This window comes from Erpetoichthys calabaricus, chromosome 2 (genome assembly GCF_900747795.2).
Source record: "Erpetoichthys calabaricus chromosome 2, fErpCal1.3, whole genome shotgun sequence".
In the NCBI taxonomy this organism is placed as follows: Eukaryota; Metazoa; Chordata; class Cladistia; order Polypteriformes; family Polypteridae; genus Erpetoichthys; species Erpetoichthys calabaricus.
The window spans coordinates 97558567-97579541 of record NC_041395.2 but is presented as its reverse complement, the minus strand read 5'-3'; the positions used below and the strand labels follow the sequence as shown (position 1 = coordinate 97579541).

The 20975-nt window shown below is 34.9% G+C and overlaps 1 protein-coding gene across 1 annotated transcript in view; it reads right to left on the bottom strand.

The window, feature by feature from the left end:
- The window catches only part of LOC114645310 (mucin-5B-like), a 58250-nt gene that overhangs the window by 24584 nt on the left and 12691 nt on the right, over positions 1 to 20975 (bottom strand). Inside the window, exons 12-29 of the mRNA XM_051922502.1 lie at positions 20777 to 20846; positions 19645 to 19782; positions 18100 to 18264; positions 17560 to 17654; positions 16105 to 16231; positions 15640 to 15892; positions 12242 to 12294; positions 11386 to 11486; positions 10937 to 11088; positions 10714 to 10852; positions 9973 to 10083; positions 9379 to 9558; positions 9050 to 9289; positions 7446 to 7602; positions 7047 to 7175; positions 4534 to 4690; positions 2318 to 2361; positions 842 to 1024 (exon numbers count right to left, since the gene is read on the bottom strand). Of these exons, the coding sequence (XP_051778462.1) occupies positions 842 to 1024; positions 2318 to 2361; positions 4534 to 4690; positions 7047 to 7175; positions 7446 to 7602; positions 9050 to 9289; positions 9379 to 9558; positions 9973 to 10083; positions 10714 to 10852; positions 10937 to 11088; positions 11386 to 11486; positions 12242 to 12294; positions 15640 to 15892; positions 16105 to 16231; positions 17560 to 17654; positions 18100 to 18264; positions 19645 to 19782; positions 20777 to 20846 (2494 nt within the window). The remainder of the gene's footprint in view (positions 1 to 841; positions 1025 to 2317; positions 2362 to 4533; positions 4691 to 7046; positions 7176 to 7445; positions 7603 to 9049; positions 9290 to 9378; positions 9559 to 9972; positions 10084 to 10713; positions 10853 to 10936; positions 11089 to 11385; positions 11487 to 12241; positions 12295 to 15639; positions 15893 to 16104; positions 16232 to 17559; positions 17655 to 18099; positions 18265 to 19644; positions 19783 to 20776; positions 20847 to 20975) is intronic.

Here is a 20975-nt window from a genome sequence, read left to right as displayed (position 1 = left end):
GCCAATTTAGTGGCACCAATCCACCTAACCTGCATGTTTTTAAACAGTGGGAGGAAACCAGAGCACCCGGGGGAAACCCATGCACATACGTGGAGAACATGCCATGTCCACACAGGGAGGACCTCGGACGCAATCACTGGTCTCCTTACTGCAAGGCAGCAGCACAACTTCTACACCACTGTGCTGCCTATAATAATTTATACCTGTAAATTTAATTGTTACATCGTAATAGTAAGGATTAAAATAAACACAATAAAGATGCGTGCAAGTAATATACTGTATAAAACAGTTAAATTGTCTAATTAGATATGCATACTCAACACACAATGCTTCAAGCAAGATAAACTTTATAGCTTGAAATGTGAAATTAGTAACATAATATGTTCTTTCACACATTAGCTTTTTTGAATCCACTTACTCTAGTGCAGGTTTGAAGGAACATAAAGACTTGTTTTAGGCTTAGGTCAGGAACCAGCCTTGGCATGGATGCCATAGGAGTACACTAGACTAATTTAGAGCTACCAATAGCTTAGCCTGCATGTCTTTGAGATCTGGGAATAAAACTGTTGCACTTCAAAAGAATGTATAATAAATGATAATATGTTTACTTCTCTACTTAAGGACTTTTAACTGTTAGTAAAATCTAAACAAAAGTATTGCTTAGCATTTATTTCTCAGTTCTCAAAAGCCTGTAAAGTAATTGATCATGGAGTTTATAATTAGAACAGTCTAAGATACTTTTTTATTGCAAAAACAACAATGGAGCAACAGATTTACACTTTTGTAGAAGTGCTCAAGAAGTTCTTTGTATCTATTCAGTATGTAACAGAAGTGATCTTACTGGTAGTAGGTGTGTTGAAACTGAAGCTTGGAGTATTGGTTGTAGTTGTGCAGATATAAATGTCTCGGTTTATGGTTCCATTTTGTCCACATGTGGCTGTTATACAGCTTCCCAGACCGTCTGTAGTGTTGTATATAGTTGAACCATAAGGGTACTTGTTTCCATTATAAATGCAGTAACAGGCTAAAAAGAGAAGCAAACAGTTATTTTTAGAAAAAAACATTTTTTAAGTAAACATTGTGCAGTGTGCTCTTCTTTCAAAGTAAACTACTGATTAAATGTAAACCCCAGAAGGCATCAGAAATAAGACATACTGACTATGAAGAAGAAGTAGAAAATATATGTAATGTAATATTTGCACTTATAAAGCCCTCAAAGGCTATCCAACACAACTGTCAGATTCCAGTTAATTTTATCCATCCATCCATCCAATTTCTTGCACAACGTAATCTAATACTGAATGACAAAGGGCTGGAAACCATTCTAGCTGCATTAGGTGCAAAGTATTAATCTATACTGGATGGGACATCAGCCCATCACAGGGTACCTTCATTCAGACACCTGCTATTTGAGTTAACATGCATGTCTCTGAAATATGAGCCAGAGACAACTCACAGTAAAAATAAGTAAAACCCAAACAAGCCAGAAATTGAACCCTAGGCTCTTAGAGCTGTGAGCCAGCAGGACATGTTACTGAATTATCATGCCACTCCAAGTCATTTCAGAATTCCTGTAAATCTTTTATTTATGTGGTTGCCCTTGTTTTAATTCTGCCTTGTCACCAGGATATGTATCAACATATTGAATATCAAGTAAATTCCTGAGACCGTAAAGATGTACCTATTTCAAAGTATTTTATCCTGTAGAAACTGGCACAAAGCAAATTATGGATAAGTCTAATACATTCACAAAGCTCAATAAGAAACCTCATCTTTTGAACATCTACAAATTTTGTTTGTTTGTTATTTCTCATGCTACACTGTAGCACCTACAGTACAGCCTAAGGAAACACGGTTCCTGACATGCACTTGAATCCTTGGCAGTTATGATGTTGATGTAGGTCATAACAAACAGAGAACCACAGACACATGAAATAACCTACCAAGTAGTGTGATAGAAAGTAGGACTTTAGGGACTTTCAAAGCTAGACTTGATGTTACTTTGGAAGAATTAAATGGATAGGACTGGCGAGCTTTGTTGGGCTGAATGGCCCATTCCTGTTTAGATTGTTCTAATATTCTAATGTTAAAAACCCAATTAATTTGTTTTTACCAATAGGAATACTTTCTGACAATTTCTGACATTTCAAGATGTAATATTTTTATTGGGAAACAGAAATAGGAGCTTTGAGTTCCTAAACAGGAAAGTAAAGCAGAATCGTATTTGGATGTTAAAACATGATGGGTTACATTATGCTATGCTCTTCTGTCTTAACCCAGTCAACATATGTGAAGGTAATATAAATTGTTGACCTACCATGAACATTGTAGACACATTCAATTTCTTCATCATCACAGTGGCTAACAGAGAGAAAAACAAAAAATTTCTGTCAGCAAAAATGAGCACAATAAGGGATAAAGGTCTATCCAAAGGAACACCATGGTGCAACATAGTGTGATGTCAGAAAACACACAGATAACACAAATGATAAAAGTGATGCAGTGCTGTAAAGTCTTACATGTATAACACTGTATGACCTGATCTGATGACATTGATTCTTGCACACCTCAGAAAGCGAAACTAGGAGAATCAGTGAAGCTGTATATTTTAGGAAATGACAGCATCATTACTCAATCAGGTGATTGCATAGGAGACAGAAATGCTGCAAACTTTAATTAAGATTTTTAGACATTCTTTATCCATCCATGCATTTTATGTAGCCTGGGTTGTGAAGAGTCATACTGGACACAAGGAATGAACCAGTCCAGTCCAGTTTTAATCACTTTGCCACTGGGCACACTTATACACAATTACTCACTTACTTGCATCAGAGAGATATAAGCATACCACTTAATCTAATCATTATGTCTTTGTGATTTGGGAGAACCCATGCAGATAAGGGGATACTGTAATGTATGCAGGCAGTTTTTATAACACAGGATATTTTTCAAGAAAGAAAGATGTACGTTTTTAGGTAAGGTTATTAATCATGGCACTGCTGAGTGTTGCATTTTGAATAACACACACATGTAAGAATTTCATTGTACTTTGTACATGTACAGATATAGACATAAAGACGTCTGGTGTCAAGGTATGTAAGGGCTTGAATGAGTGTCCGATGAACAAAGGCAACAAGACACACAAAGAAAGAGGGACATAAGGGCTAGCATATCTGATAAACAGAGGTTAGTAAATGCACAGCATGATTGAATCTGACAGACTTTACACTACCAAAATTCTGATACCAAGCCAAGTAAGGGAACAAGCCTAAATAATTGCCACTTGCTCAAAGCAAAACTGTTCTATGGCTAGATTTACACTCATGATGGATACAGTTCCAGTCTAATTATTTTAATGAGGTTGAAAACAGTTCTCTAAAAACGTGAAAGAAAGAATGAGGTATAAAACATGAAAGTTTGTTGTAATGCTGTATAATACAACAATAAAATGAACAATATCAGGTAAAATACTCTGTGCAGTTCAAATGAATCAAGTATTAATAAAGTCAAGCTGATACATTAATTACATAAAACTACTGTATAAACATTCTTGAATTTTCAACTACATTTCAGTGTAACTCACAAGAGCTAATAAATACTCCACACACTCAGCTCAACAATGTGCTGCAGTCCCAAATGTACATGAATCCCCTTGGGATTAATAAAGTATCTATCTATCTATCTATCTATCTATCTATCTATCTATCTATCTATCTATCTATCTATCTATCTATCTATCTATCTGAATATTTACATATAAGAGATGGTTAACTTTTGTAAGTATTTAACATGAAAAATGACATCTTGTGAAAATATAAACCCATATTTGTAAAAAAGAACATTAATTTACACTTAACTTGTCATATTAATCCAAAATAATCATCAAGTATAAGAGCAAAAGGAAAAAAAACAGGGAATGAAGGCATGGGAACCATAAAGCTAAGGAGCATCTGGTAATAGTATAAGAGCTGTAAAATGGCAGAGAATAATGCAGACTTCGCATCTGCTGTTTTAGGCACTATTTTCAGACAGAGAGAGATCTGAGTTGATTTATTCTAGTCTGAATTGATCACAAAAAAGACAGTTATTGTAAAAAACATATTAATGTCTCATTTAGAGTCTAGCAAACTTAGCAAATTAAGGCATGCACTAAAACTCACTCACTCATTCATTCTGGCTGAGTTGAAAACTAAGTTTATCAAAAATTTAACTGGGAGAGGACACTGAAGGTTTTGGACAAAATGTACAGGAATAAATTGAGTACCTTGAGAATCCATCCAATAAAGTTAGTAATTAATATATCAAATGACTTAGTCATTAAGTATTTAGTTGTGTAACACTGAAGATGCAAAAGGCAGTTTACGTTTTTTTAAAACCTCCTTAAAGGGATACAGTATGTGATTGTGGAAATCATTAGTTGCTTTCATTTATTTTTTAAATTTTATAAATAATTTAATTTATGTACAACATTCTGTAAATGCTCTTCCCTTCTTAGTGGTTATACTATATCCAATTAAAAAAAGAAATATTCACCAAACCATGCAGTTTTTGCTGGTGGGAACATTTTCTCCTTGCTTATAGTGTCGATCATTATCATCATCATCATAGCAGCCACATTCATCTTGTGAAACACATGTCATTGAATCTTCATCAAAAAATGGGGCTTCGGGTGGGCATTTTGGATAGCAACCTGTAAAAAATGGGAAACATGCACTGTTAGCCACTGTAAGTTTAAGGAAATCTGTCATATTTGTTCACTTATTACAATGTGCAAATGTATTTATTTAAAATATAGATTTTGGCCCAATGGCTGCTGTTGATGGAATACATTTTGTCTCACCTGTGATTATGGCCGGAATTTAAACAGCTCTTAAATATGAATGAATGATTATATTAAAAAAAAAACAGAATATTCTCCTCCATAATAAATAACAATATCATATACTAAAATTTAAAATGTACATTTTATATTCAGGGAGCATGGTAACACAGTGACTTGTGTTGCTGCCTCATGAATTCAGAATGCTGGTGTTCTAATTCCATGACCAAGTGTTGTCTGCGTGGTGTTTAAATGTTCTTTCTTTGTCAGCATGCTTTGTACTCCAGTTTTCTTTCACCATCCTCAAAGATTTGCAGGTGACATTATTAATGACTCCAAGTTGAATAGGTGGGTGTAAGTGTTAGTAGGCGCTGCAGTGGAATAAGCCAAACCTCTCTGTATATCATCATGAATTTGAAATAGTTTGAGAAAATTGTATTGCGTAACTGTGTAATCTTTAAAATCCTATTAAAGAGAATGATGCATTCTTATTTTCATTTTTATATGCATGTTATGTACACTATCAGTCAAAAAATTTAGAACACCTCAGTTTTTCTGTTTTTCTTCAAATTTAATCAATCAAATTTAATGCAAAGAATAACTTAAAACACTAAAAATGTAAGCAGTAAACTGCCAGAGGTTTGGATTTAAAATTTAAGCTAGCAAAAACTGAAAAAAAGGTAATCTTTTTGATTCAGAATACCAGTCGCTCTGTGCAAGTCACCAATGCTGCCTCCAGCAAAAGAACCCCAGACCATCTCCCCTCTTCCTCCATGTTTGACAGTTGGTGTCACACACTGAGGAACCATCCTTTCACCAACTCAGTGGCATACAAACCACCCTGTATGATGAACTCAAGATTTAAAATTTTGATCCATCAGTACATGAGACTTTCTTCCAGTCTGCAGTAGTCCACAGCCAGTATTTCAAGGCCCTATTTTGTCCTTTAAGGAATGGCTTTCTTACTGCCACTTCACAGTGGAAGCTGAGACTTGCTTTTTTTCATCCTGCACTGTTAAGCTGTGCTCGAAGCTGTGGTGCTGTGAGGTGCCTATCACAGAAGCAGGTGACTGTCAGAAACGTATCTTCTGATTGGGTTGTGACTTTGGGTTTGCCAGATCTCTTCATGTCAGAGTTTCTTTCAGTTTCCAATTGCCTTTGGATTGTGTAGGACACTGTACTCACTGACGTTTTGATTTTTTTTTTTTGCCTAAACTTCTAAGGGTAATAATGCTCTGTCTCATTGCATTTGCTACTTTCCATTTTCTTGCCATTATCACTGGAATTTATAACTTTCTAGGGTGTATACAGTATAGTAACAAAGTCTGTTCCAACTATGCTTTAAGACAGAAAAGAGTGTTTTTAAATAATTCACAGAAGTTGATTGCTACAGAACATCTGTAGGCCGTAACTTATTAGTCGTTCCCTGAAGAAGGCCCATTTGTAATATTATCATATTTCCCTTTTTCAGTTTTTGCTCACCAAAACTTTAAATTTAAATCTCTGGAAATTTACTGCTTACCTTTTCACCATTTTTAGTCATTCATTGCATTTCAACTGATTAAATTTGAAGAAAAACTGAAAAAACAGAGGTGTTCTAAAACTTTTGACTAATAGTGTGTCTTATAAATTTATGCTCTAAATATGTACTGAAATTTATTATTCAAATTATAAATTATTATTTTTTGCAACTCATTCTTATTTAGGTCATTTATAATTTTGAGCTTTAAGCTTGCTGCATTGTAAACTATACTTTTATGGTTCAGGAACTTGTTTGATTTTGCTTTTTAAAGCTTAAAATTTGCAAGCATATTTTGAAAGAGTCAAATACTTGTGTATTATAAGTACAGTACAACAAAAAAAACAATAAATTAGCATATAATAAGTAATCTGCAAGTTTTGGTTACAGCAACTACTATTTATTAAATATATGCTGACTGAAAACCTTGGAGGAGTCAGGATTATGAATGCAACATACATAACAGCAAGTAAGTGGTATAGTTCTTTCAAAATAAAACTTTTCTTTTATTTAGTGTATTTCAATTTGTCATGCATTTTGGACATATATTTTTACAGGATGTTTAAGTGCATGTGACCCACAAACTGGTATTACTTGCTATTTTTATCCTTTCCAAGAAATAATGCAAAGGCTTTGTAGCATGTTTTGGTGCTTATTGTGAAATGGTGTTTGGAGAAGCCTGGCATTCACAGGTAGTTAACTATTTACCTTCCAGTCCTGGAATCTGTTTGGAACACTTCCCACTGCGGTTTCGACATGTTCTCATGCAGGGCGTTCCACAAGGCTGGTAGTGCCACTCGCAATCGCCAGGTGAGTTGTAGTAATCACAGAAAAGAGCTGAGAAAACATTGAAAGATGATTGTTTTATTTTGGAAACCCAGGGAATACATGGATTAATTCCCTCTCTATGTGTCTTTAAAGATAATTCAAGTAGCAGTTTGTCTTGCCTCTGTAAATATCCAATTTTCTGAACAAAACTATTTCACTTTAGAACAATTTTTGTATTTAAAAAAAATCTACTCACAATTCTAGAACAGAACCAAACTAAAAAACTGATACAATGAAGAAAATTATGAAGTATTTTGGAAATATTAAGCTATGTCTTACGGCAGATATCAGGGGTTCTCCAGGCAACACAAACACCAGCCTCATTACAGGCCTCTGCATAGGAAGCCACTGCTGTACAGAAGCATTCACAATCCCCCCCTGTGTCACAGGCACAAGAATCTTTCACACAGGCATCATAATAGGGAGATGGATCCACCTTAAAAACAAAACACAATCAGTAAAATTCTACTGTTTCATTTAAACTTATTACTCATTTTTGTCATTTTTAGAAACAAATGATTTTTCTAAAAATGCATTCACTGTTCTCTGATAAAGCGCATTACTAAATATGTTTTACTGAAAAATGACCAAATAATCTAGTAGTAAACCTGGTGGGACCAAAATGAAGCAGACAGTGCAACCAAAAAGGATGTCTACAAGCTCATTTTACTTATTATTTCATTCTATGTAATTAATATTGTATGGAATTGTTTACTTGTTTCCTTCATGCTTATACTTTTTCTTTATCTTTTCATTTAGCCTCATTCTCTTCGGTAAAATGTGCTGTACATTGGTTCCGTATTTTCAGTAATTAGTGGAGAACTTGAATGTTGATAAATAAGATAATTAGTGTTGATTGGAGCACATAACAGAGTTTTAAACCACTGTATGTGCAGTTATATGATGGCTCATCTCTACCTAAGGCCTATATCCATTCTTCAATTTCCTAAACCTGCATAATCTGATTTGGTGAACAGACAGCCAGACCCTATTGATGACAAAGCAAGAAAAATCCCTGGATGGGACAACAGCATTTATTTTATGTTGTTGTCTGTTGTGAGTTTGTTTCTCTCATTGATGCATTTTTTTATTTTTCATTTAGCTGTTAACCTATTTAAACGTACCATTAGTGGCAAAATAAGTTAATATGAGTATATCCATTTTGTATACATTTTTGTCTATATTAAATTGTTTTGCAAAAGACATTTATTGTTAATTTTTCGGGTATCCATGGACACATTTCATTTATTCAATTTCAATTATTAACTTTAGACCTATACATATCCTACTTTTTTTCAACTGGCAAACAAACAACCAGATTAGAAATATGAAAAAGATGAGTAAGTCCTACTTTTAATATTGCATTTTGAAAATGATCCATTAAGTTCATTCTGTGGAGGTAAACATCTCACTTGATAGCAAGGTGTACATATGCAAATTATTTTATTAATATAAAAGAGTACAATGCTAATAGATTTTATTTAATTTGTTGCTTTTCTGAGTAGAGTATTCCATTACAATGCTAATTCATTTCTTTCTTCTTCATTCCAAAGTCTGACAACGCATGTACAGTATTCAAGATGCAGAAGCAGAACTGGACATTATATAGTGTGTAATCATTAAGGAAATTATGTGTATATATAAGCTATATGTGTGTGTTTGTGTATGTGCTCATGTATAGAAATATTCTGAAAACAGAGTATCACACTTTACAATGAGAAAACAGACAAAGGTGGAAGAAACACAACTTTCTTACTAAATTTGAGTGACATCAACAGATGCAGAATACACAAAAACAGGCCAACAAGAAAAGCAAAAAGGGACAGAAAGACAGGACAAAGATAAACAATATATACACAAGAGAAAACCAAAATGGCTAGTACCTGAGGGTGGCAGGTTTTAAAAACTTGGCTCTTGATAATGCTGCATTGTTTCTGAGCCCAGGACTGACGGTAGGGGTTGGAAAGGCATGGGTCTTTGTGGCCTTTAGCATCTGGGCAACTGGAGGACACCTTCCAGCTGTTTCCAAGCTCAAGAGCATTTACCACTACTGACTGGCTTCTTGTGGTAAAGTCATTGTTTGCATTTCCATCATAATTTCCACACAGGCCACAGACATGACCCTTAAAGATACAACACATAATACATATAATATATTTCATTTTACTCTTAATTCTACACTAGTTTACAAATTTGTATCCTTTAAGCTTACCTTGAATTTTGGACTTAGCTTGATAAAGATGCTAGTCTTCTTATCCCACATAATGATCACTCCATCACTGCCCTCAATGACCAAGTAGATGCCCATCTTATAGATTTTGTAGGGGATCTCAGCACCTGAAACTCTCTGGATTACCTCATAATGTCCATCTGTGAGGATTAGCTCATTGTTCTAAAACAGAATACATGATTACTCATTTAATGTGAAGTACGTGGACTATACTCTTGTAAATAAACAAGTAATCATTTGTTCTAAGGATTCAAGATCTGAGGCAAAAAGACGAAACTCTCATTAAGTTATTTTCTAGTAGATAAGATTTGAGACGTTACAATTATTCTTTCTTTGCATTAATATCGTGCTTTAGTCACTACTCAAAGCGCTCAGCAATTGCAGGTTAAGGACCTTGCTCAAGGGCCCAACAGAGCAGAGTCCCTTTTGGCATTTATAGGATTCAAACCGGCAACCTTCCAATTGCCAGTGCAGATCCCTAGCCTCAGAGCTACCAATTATCAATGAAATGTATTCAGCATTCATAATTCCAGATAGCTAACTACAGCTTTTAGACAACATGCTGATTAAACTCACCCCTAGGTAGAACTTGATAGTTTTGGAGCATGTGGTCCCAGTTGTACCACAAGGGATATTTTCCGTAATCACTCTGAATGTGCCATTGCCAGGGTTGTTACTACAGAAGTCCTGGAAAAGAAGAAAAAGCAGGTTTAGAAAGTATGTTGACTAACTTAGTGCCTTCACATCTGATGTCATTAGTGACGACTTGTTAGCCTAATGAAGTCATTGATGAATATACTGGTGTGTATACCAAAATATTGAGTTTGTATGCTGTCCTGGCAACTTAAGTGCAAGACCTCATTAAATTCTGGAATGCTAGACAACACCAGGGCACCCTTGTGCCAACATGCTCTTCTCAATCTAGCTTAAAATAAATAAGCAGCTTTAAAATGAGAGCAAGCAATTTTGAATAAAATGCTAATCAAATCCTGAGTAGAGTAAAACTAAACCACCAGGCTGTATTTTATTATCATTTAGGGATAGGGATATACGATAAACATTTTCAAATAAATTTAAAGCAGACTGTAAAGTGAATATAAAGACAAATAATAATATAAAAGCAATCTAAGAGAAATGTGCTTTGTAAAATCGGAGGGAGAAAGTCTTAAAGTCAAAGAGCAACAGCCCTTCAGCTATGTTGAAGAGAAAGCATACATCCTGTCTCAGTTTAACAAAACCATACATTCTACTCCTGTTCATAAAGACTAGACAATTATTTATTTGTGTGTTTCATTTACTTAAATTGTTACTTTGTACCTGAGTGAGAGTATACTCGCAGTTTCCACTGAATGTGAACCTCTTCCCATCAAAGGTTATATAGTGTCCATCTCCATAGATTGCACAGGTAGCCTGGCACTGGGCTGTGGTACAGTCCCACTTTCTGTTCTTGCAGGTGCTGGAGACCATACAATTCAAGAAGTCATATCAGTATAAATGATCATCATTTATTGTTTTAATAGAAGAATGTCATTTTACATACCATGTGTTACAGTCAGCTTTGATCTTGTCTCCTGGCTTGTAAATTTCACCATTGTGGGTGCAAGGGCACTGGCTCTCAGATATACAACCACCCTTACCATCTGAGACAAGACCCACTGGACATATGCAACCTGAGACACATTCTGTACTGTACTGTGGGGAGAAATAAGATATAAAAAATATTGCATATCTGGAAGAATACATGAAATGCCAGAGCTATGCACTGTCTAATCCACATAAAAAACAATTACTGATATATTTTAGATTGTACTTAGTGACACAAGAATATGTCAAATGTAATAACTTCTATAAATGATTCTGTGCTGGTGATTCAGAGGGAGAGCTTCAACTAATGAAAAATTCCAGGTTGAGAGGTCTTCATGGAGCATATTCAGAATTATGAGCTATGACCTCTGGGTTAAACTAAACAGAACAGTGAGTTTCACATACACATGATGCATCCAGGGTATCACAGCTCTTCTGGCACTCAGATCCTTTTGTTCCTGTTTCAGCTTTGCTACAATCAAAATAGATCATTGGTGCTTTACATGCTGAAAGAAAAAATAAAAAGTTAGATATCTAATAATCAGAAACATGAAAACATAAGTGAAATAATTACAATAATAATAAAAGATTTATTAAAATTATCTGCTTATAAAGGGTATGGCATATTTGAAGAAGTAGCTAAGGAAGCACAGGATTCTTTTGAACGAGAGCTTAACAGACAGCTCAGATGAATAAGGCAACTAGTCTGCTGAGTTTGGCCAGTTTATTGTGGCCTTGGTTTTAATGATTTTTTATAATAGTCTTGCACTGTCTTGTTTCCAAAACATACATAATCTATAAGTACATTCAGAAACTGGTGTTTCCTTTGAATATACATACAATGCATGCATATCATCACAAAACCTCTTAATTCAAGTAAGGGTCGTGAGGTGTCCAAACCTATCCTGACAGCAGCTCTCACAAGTTAGAAAATAACCCTGAACAGGGCATCAGTTTAACTTAATGCACACATACAAACATGCCCACTCTCACTTATACTGATGCCAATGTAGAGTTGCCAAACAACCTAACCTGGACCTGGGTGAGTAATGTGGAAAAGTGGTCAAAAATCTTTTGTGGTGTAGGGGTTGCTACTACTGGAAGGATACAGAAATTGTGATGGTTATTTTGGCTTTTTAAATCTTTATTATTTTTCTCATTCTGCATTAACAGATAATCATATTAATTTAACGTGAAACGTGTCATTACTTTAAAAAGCAACAATAAATTAATTATAAAAGAAGCAGCAATTCAGACTCACTTGGTTTGGTGGAAGGTGCTCCAATGCAACTTAGTGTTCCTTGTCTGCAAGTGCTAAAAGGAGAAAATGAGAAGTAAAATTTGAGTTACAGTAACGCCACTAGTGTCCTGCAGAGAGCAGCAGATTCCAATGTATTGCATGACTCTGCTTGGTAGCAGCATACTGACTCAGATGGACAGCTAACTTGTTAGCATTATTACAGATATTTACATTGGTCAGTCGGCAAAGTTTCATTTTCCCATTTAATTAATTATTATAATTGCAGTATCTGAAGTTTCAGATTGCAGAATGGGAGCTCAATACCAATAAAACAGGGAACAAGCACCTCCTTAACTGAAATTATCACATTATTTTATAGCATCCCTCATAGTGTGCATTATCACAAGAATCTAATCATAGCATACAAGAATACACTTTAAAATATGGAGATAAACATTCAGATATGTGATAAAGTGTAAGAAAATAACAGTAAACTGACAATACATAGGAACTGAATGAAAAGAGACCTTATGGACTGGACAGTATCTAGTATCTGTAGAGCAGGGAAATCTAAGCTAATACACATCCTCTAACAGAAAGGGAGAATTCAGGAAGTACTGATCACAATAAAGGATTGGTCAAGGACTGTAGCTTAATGAAGAAGACATGCATCATTAGATCTCCAGGTTAATGAGATCTACGGTATACATCTTTGAGATCCAGGAAAAAAACAGAAGAACAAAGGCACTACAATACAGCTCTTTCAAAATGAATATCACTAAAAAAGGTTTCTTATTTTTACTTGCTCATATAAACCAATCATATTGTTTGGATTATTTTTTCTTTCAAGTTGCCTGCTTATGTATTTGATCTGTTGCTTTTACCATCATTAAGAGTATGCACCATTATAAGAGGCTTTACATATCTATGAACAGAGCCATCCCTTTTTATATGCAGATCATGAACTGTGTATGGGGCCCATGACTGGAGGACCAATGGGGGGTTGGAGCTGTTGGGGGTTTGCAAAATTTCGTGATTCCGAAATTCAGGCAATTTGCTGGAGAGCCAATTGGATTGCATGTTTTTGTCGCATAGCTTACTTGACTTGAGTCATATAACTCCTCCTGCAACTCTAACCTTAACCATAGTGTAACTGGGCATATCACGTAACATCTCTGATGTATAATGCAAAGCAACAACCTCCTCAACGGAGCAGAGCTCTGGAAATTTGCATCTTGACTCTGTTGGGGTTATTGTTTTTTCCTGAATCGTTTGATAATTTTACATTAATGAGCAGAGAGATGGCTGCAGGTCAACACCAGTCAGGAGCACAGAAATAAAAAGCATGAAGAAGCAGGCGCAGGTGTGTTTAGAAATCTAAATTTGTCCAACTTCCAGTAAGCTAGCTAACATTACATCAATTGTTACTATACTAAAGTTAGCGGTTTACTGGAGTAATGACGGATTAGCATTATGTGTAATAGTTTTGATATTGAGTGTTTAACAGATATTATCTGATGTTACAGATAAATGGTTGAGGATTATTATTACCACCATATAGACCTCAGGACCTATACATGTTGTTAAAGGCTGCTAACGTTAGTTAACATATGAAGTGCTCTGGGTGTTGTTGCATTGAGGACACATTTGTAAATTTCACCAACAAACAAGCTTACTAGTTAGTTATTGGCTGAATTTTGGAAATGCACCATGTAAACAGCTTTGGAATACAAAAATAACAATTAGTTCAACTGTTGGTTAATTTTATTGGCAGCTAATATTGCTGATTTAGGTAATGTCTTATTGCTATCTGATGTCACTGGAAGAACAAAATGGAGTTTAGATAAATTAATAAGTGTAGGTGATATATGCACATGTTCATTTTTTTATATCTAAATATTCAGCTTCATTTTGAGCCTGTATTTACTGCATTAAGTAAGTTTATTAAATATTTTCAGTAGTGGCATTAGTAGTTTTGGTAACACTTTAGTTTAGGTACTGCAAAAATGCATCTATTACTCACATATTCTTATGTAACAAGACCTTAACAAAGACTTCTTTTGGTCTTCATAACACTTATGAAACATCAGAAAAAATGCAGACATGTGCTGTTGTGATATGCAATAGAGAGAACAAAGAAACCCCTAAATATTCACTTTCAAGTTTTGAATATTTTAGAAAAGTATATGTATTTTACATTAAAAGTTATGGTTACATTTTTGATGTATGCTTCTTTGTTTATTTATTATTTATATATATATATATATATATATATATATATATATATATATATATATATATATATATATATATATATATATATATATATATATATATATATGTTACGGCCAAAACCTGAAATTGGCCAAAGCGGAAAGTGTCTGGCCAAATCGGGAAATGGCCAATGTCGCTGTAAATTGACCAGCCAATGTCCAATCTTTTCCTTGATTTTGGGATTTGGCCAGCCAGTTTGCGAAATAACATGGGACGATCGGCCAAAGTCGGAAGAATAAAGGCAGGAACAGCGATGTGTTGCGCACTTAGTAGTGCAGTTGCATCGAGTGTAGCCTTGGCGGCTCTTGTTCAGAAAGCGGACGCCACTTGGTTGTTTCACAATAATTAAGATTAGGTACTGTATATAAGTAGGTTTCACATTTATGTTATCATTTTAGCCCTAAAATAGTGACTTAACATCAGGGACCTATTTTATTGACCTTAAGGTTAGTGTTTGGGCGAGGGGAAGGCCGTCTCAAGAGGCTTTCGCTTTCTGAACAAGACCCGCCTTGAGCAGTTTCTCGTGCAGAATGGAAAACTCACTTCTGAATCTGCATCTGAAATTTTTAAGCATCTTCGCACCTTCAGCGGACAGTCTTACATCAGCACATTGAATTTTGGCCAGGGAGTTCTCACCACTTCGTGAAATGGCCGGCTAAAGTAGTAAATACTCTAGTCATTTCTAGTAATTACTCTAGTAAACTTCTTCTAAAGTAGTAAATACTCTAGTCATTTCTAGTAAATACTCTAGTAAACTTCTCGGCCAAAATGCGAAATGGCCGGCCATTTCGGGAACTGGCCGAACTTCGGGTTTTGTTCAAATTAAACCTGTTATAAGAAATATTTCTTAGGTGCTCCTACGAAAATTCTTCTTAGGGCTCCAATTTAGATAATGAAGACACTGACTCAGAATATTACAATACAATTTCAAATGTATAAACTGATAAAACACTTGATTACTTGATTTGTAAACTGTCCATTCTACAAATATAGTAAATGTAACTATGTAAATGTCCATCTTGTCCTTTATAGTAAGATAATTGATTTCATCAACCTACAGTACATCACGTATGAATCATGGTGACACAGCTTCAATGTTGTCTGCTTTAAAATACATGCTTTAAACTATCATAAAGGATGCGTACCAGGTGGTTCCGTCCTTGCTGATAACTTCTCCAGCTGGCACCACTGAGCCTTTATGGTAACAGGGGCATTTCACAGCTGGCACACACTGGTTTTCCTCATCCATGTATGTCCCTTCAGCACAACCACATCCATCTACTGCAATGTGCTGTATCTTGCATGTGTCATCTGGTTCACTCAGGGAGCGGCAAGTGTGTCCACAGCTGGTCATGTTGTAGCTGTAGGTTTGTGTTTTGGGACAGTTGGTATATTTAGCTAAACAGAGAAAATATTATGAGCAAAGTTAATAATGACAGTTACAGAATGATGCAATCTTGGTAAGAAGAAGCAAAGAATTACTTCTAGTATCTTCTTTAAAAATGAATCCAGGAAATATAATTAAAAGACAGCAGTCTATCAAATCTTAACTTTCTATATTGATTTGAATCAGGAAATATAAATACTGTAATACATAAGCCAAAACTTACTGCAAATGGTTACTCTCCACCCTTCCAGCTGAATTCCTTTTGCAGTACAGGCTTGAACGTATGAGGAGATAGTGGCACACATGCAGTCTTCACTCTTCTCACAGTTGCAGCTGTCATACATGCAATTCTGGGAGATAAATAACAATATTTGGACATTAGTTGAACAGATCTGTACTTTAGGTATAAACTTTATGATTATTGATGAATTATTCTGGTCTGCTGCTGAATATCATTACAAGACTTGCAGTGTCCCTAAGCCTCAAACCTGAAACAATTGTAATATATTTTGGAAGAGAAGGTTAAAGTTGTTAAAGTACAGGGGTACAGTAGTTATTACTATTGCCTCTTAGCACTCACTGGGAGTTTAGGTTTGGAACCCACTCTTTGTGTAAAGTCTGTTCTTTCTTCCTGTGAGTATGTCCATCTTTCTCGGGGTACTCTGGATTTTCTCCCATGTCTCAAAAATGCTTTTTGGGTTAACTGGGATCTGTAAAGTGGCCAAATGATTACTAATATGATACGATAAACTGGAACTTTTGGTACTGCTTGTTTCTATCCTGTGTTTGATGCTGATGGTGTAGACTTCAGCCCCCAGTCACCCTACATATTGATTCAATGGGTTTCTTAAATAGATAACCTAAAGTTTTTATGAAAAAATGAGAATGCTGAGAATGGTCCAGATTGCTCCTAAGGACATGTAACATTTCAATAACTATTCATCATATTCACTATAACCCTTTAACTAAACTTGGAATAGCGGAGAAGTAATATTACTCCTTTCTCGGTACCTGCTAGGATTTTGGGGCAATAAGAGCATTTTCTTACATCTGATGCAAGGCCGAAACCAACAACTGATGGAGCAGCAGTACATCTCAGCACACAGTCATGCACACTGGGTAAATCTACATCATCAATTAACTTCATGTGCACATATTTATGATGTAAGAGAAAATTTCAGTGCCAGAAGATAGTTCACACAGGCATGAGGAGCACAAGCAAACTCTTAATAGAATGGGATCAGAGAGGAAATTGAAAGCAGGTGAGGCCATTGCGGTAATCACAAGTGCCATGGGGTAAATATTTTAATGATTTAAATAAACTTATAGACTTTTAAGAGAATGCAATATCTTTGGGAAATACCACTTTTCTTATTAAAATTTTGTTTCATATTTTTTTTGGTGACATTCTTTTTTTTTATATTGTATGTCATACCCCAAAGCCACTACTATTATCCTCTACCTCTAATATTTAGTGCTGGCCATCAGGTAATCATCGCAATATGAATTTAAAATGAATGCATATTTGAAATTTTCACAAGAACAGCAACCTGTTGAATCGATTAATCAATCAGCATTTATTCTACAAAGCATGTGGCTTCATACTATGCACTATTTGAAGGTGCTTTACAAAGTGCAACATATACAGCAGTACAACTCTGAGACATGTAATACTCACAGTCTTGTATATGTCAGGTTGGACCGCTGAGTGGCATGAGGCAAATGGACCACTAGGATCTGACAGCATGGAACACCAGTGCTGAGCATATTTCTCTGTGAAAAGGCATAACACAGCAATCAGAAATGCAGTTTTCCTGAAGATGGCTGATTTTGTTTTTATTAGTACTATTTGTTTTTTTTACATTCACCATACATCAAACTAGATTCATATACAAGAGTGTAAATGATTGTGTAAAATTAAAGTTTGCTGATTCCAAGTATTCTTCAATTTCATATAAAGGTATCCCTTAGGATTATTAATCTTTTTCTTGCTAAACTGAAAGCTATTTCAAACAAATTTAGTTTGCATAAATACATTGGAAACCATGCATTATATATGTTTCAGTTCTTAAAAAAAGGATCAATTTTGGAGTAGGAGTAACTACTATACAGTATTTCTATCATATAAATCAATGGGAATGTTTTACAAGTTAAAGAAATCAGGAAAATGAAACCTTAAGCAGAGGTTTGCTACACAAGCATTTTCACAATCACTTACCATTCTCAATGCTCAGGCTGCATGGATTTTCATAATTGTCCTTTTTATTTTTGCATGCTCCATTAGTTTTCCAGGTATTGCCAAAAGCAGCAGCTGTACCCTCCACCAGTCCACTGGTGGTTTTGAAGTCGTCACTTTCCATGCTATTAAAATTACCACAAAGACCTGAACAAAAAACAAAGAAAAATGCCTTGATGTTAACCCTTTCGAAAATTGTTTGGTAAAATGAATAATGAATATTCACTTTCCTAATTGTTCTTAAAGTGCAGCAAAAAGATGTTGCACTAAATGGTTTTTAGAAAATTAAATGAAGAAACTAGGCATAAAAAAGTTTTCTTTTTGTAATTTTCTAATGTTCTTTATAGAAATTTTAACATTATCAAGAAAATTCAACAATACTGGAAGCCAGTGTATGAAACCGCAACATGAAAATATAATGGCTTGTTAACTGTAGTCCTTCTCTCACTCCATAAATAAGAAATGTGGTAGATTGCTGTTCTTAATATTCTCTTATTCACTGGGCTCTGCTAACAGTTTATCACTGCCTCACAATTCTCTTAGGAGCTGTTGTGAATATGGAAAACTTTCCATGGTTTTTCACTTACTTACAGCAAAGCAGTACAATAATTCTTGAAATTCTCTAGATTCTTTTTGAAATATAAACATATGAGTATCTTCTGAGATGATTTAAGAAATTTCACAGCTTCACATTATCTAGAGTCAAAGTCAAAGCGAACTTTATTGTCATCTCAAGTACACAGATAGATGAAATTGTGAAGCTCAGCGTCCACAGCGTAACAACATGAAGTGCAAATAAAAAATTAAAATTAAATTAAAAATAGAATTACAATTAAAATTTTAAATTTAAAATTAAAACACAAACAAGACAAGACATTGTGCAAAGACAAGATTGATGCAATGTATGGTATTATGCAATCTAGATACATAAATATAGTCAATAAATATGTAATATAATAAATCCATCCATCCATTATCCAACCTGCTATATCCAACACTGGGTGCAAGGCAGGAAACAAACCCCGGGCAGGGCGCCAACCCACCGCAGGGCTAATATAATAAATAAATAATAGATATAGATAATACAGAAATTATCTGTGTATGATAATAGTTGTTGAAGACATGTGTAAACAATGACAGTTCAGAATGTTTCACAGCAGAAGGATATCAAAGAATGTCAAAGTGCAGTGTGCAAAATACTTAAAAGTCAGTATGAGATTTTCAGTTCTTTTCTACATGCACACTCGTCTTTGCAGGAAAGTGGCTTGCATGTATAAAAGTTCTGTTTTTAGAGGTGGTTGAGGCCATGTGGAAGATCCCCGGGGGCAGCCTGGTGTTAAGGAATCTGACAGTTTGGGGGTAAAAACTCTCCTGCAGCCTGGCAGATCTGGCTCTGATGTTGCAGTATCTTCTCTTGGTTGGCAGAAGTGTGAAAAGTCCTTGTGAGGGGTGTAAGGGGTCCTGCACAATGCTGCGGGACTTGCGGACACTGCGTTTGTAAAATATAATTAAAGTGCTTCCACTTACCGCAGACTTTGCCTTTATTGTTGACACTTGCAGTTATATAGAGCTGCATTACTGGGGTGAGTTGTATCTTCAGCTGGAGTCCAGATGCAATTTGAATGATGACGTAGAATGAGGAAGGTTTAAAGATTGATAAATCAGCTGCAAAATATAGAATAACAATATAAAGAAGATTGTTGACAACAGCCCAGATCATCTTTCTGTATTGTTAAGTTATAGTTAAAATCAGAGGTTTCCTTTACAAATTCTAAAGAAGTGATTATTCAAAACAAAAGATTTATATCAGAATAATTATAAAGTCAAAGTAAGAAAATAACAATGTTATTGTACAATGTGAACCAATATAATTCTACATGTAATAAAAATATTTTATACTATTTATTTAATAGTAACTTGGTTAGTGTTATGGCGGACTTGATCCCATGCAGTACCCTTCAGTTAGGAGTAAGATATAATGTTGCAGAAGACATACATATTTATAAAGGATAGAATTGTCCATCTATGTGACAGTATAGTATATTTCAAAACATGACAAGAAACCAGGGACACTGGTGAAAACTCTTAGGTACATATTGAGAAGACACCCTAACAGGTAAAGGAAATGTGGGTCATATAATGTGAGAGAGAAATGTGAAGTGTGAGGTGGCCATTTGATGTAAAAATAACAGTGTATTCAAAATGAAAGTAGAATGTCATGAAGATGTTATAGACTCAAGTATTTACATTTATTTGAGCTTTATCTGTTCGGAATCTCTAGAAATGAAATATAATCTCATTAGACACATTATAATGTCATAATTAATTCCAGAAAAGATCAGCGAACAGTGTCTAAAAACATATTATCTCAATGAAGAATATGAAAAGGAGAAAATTAAAGACTATTGCCATTACTCATGATATTACTATATGTATATTTGTATATATGCGGAATAACTTGCAGACGTGTCAAAGTACCTCAGTTTCTTTGGACTGGTTGGTAAAAAGTGGAGCTATCTGGAAATAATGTACAGCATCATAAAAACAAAAATAAGGACTGCATAAAATAGTTCAAAATAACTGATCCAGCACAGGGGTCTTTTAATTAGACATACAAAATCAATACAAATATTACAACTTTCAAAAGAGCATTACTTACCTGTTGTTAGTGGCAGCTGAGTCAACATCCCATTCTTAAATACTGATCCTGATGCCTTGATTACAAACTCCTAAGGGGAAACAAAATTAATGAAATTTCTAGTGTCAGGTAGTAAGAAATAATGTCCTAGTTGAAATATGAAGTTTTTTGTTGTTCAAGCAGTGACGTTTTACTTTTGAATAACATGAATTGCAGTCAT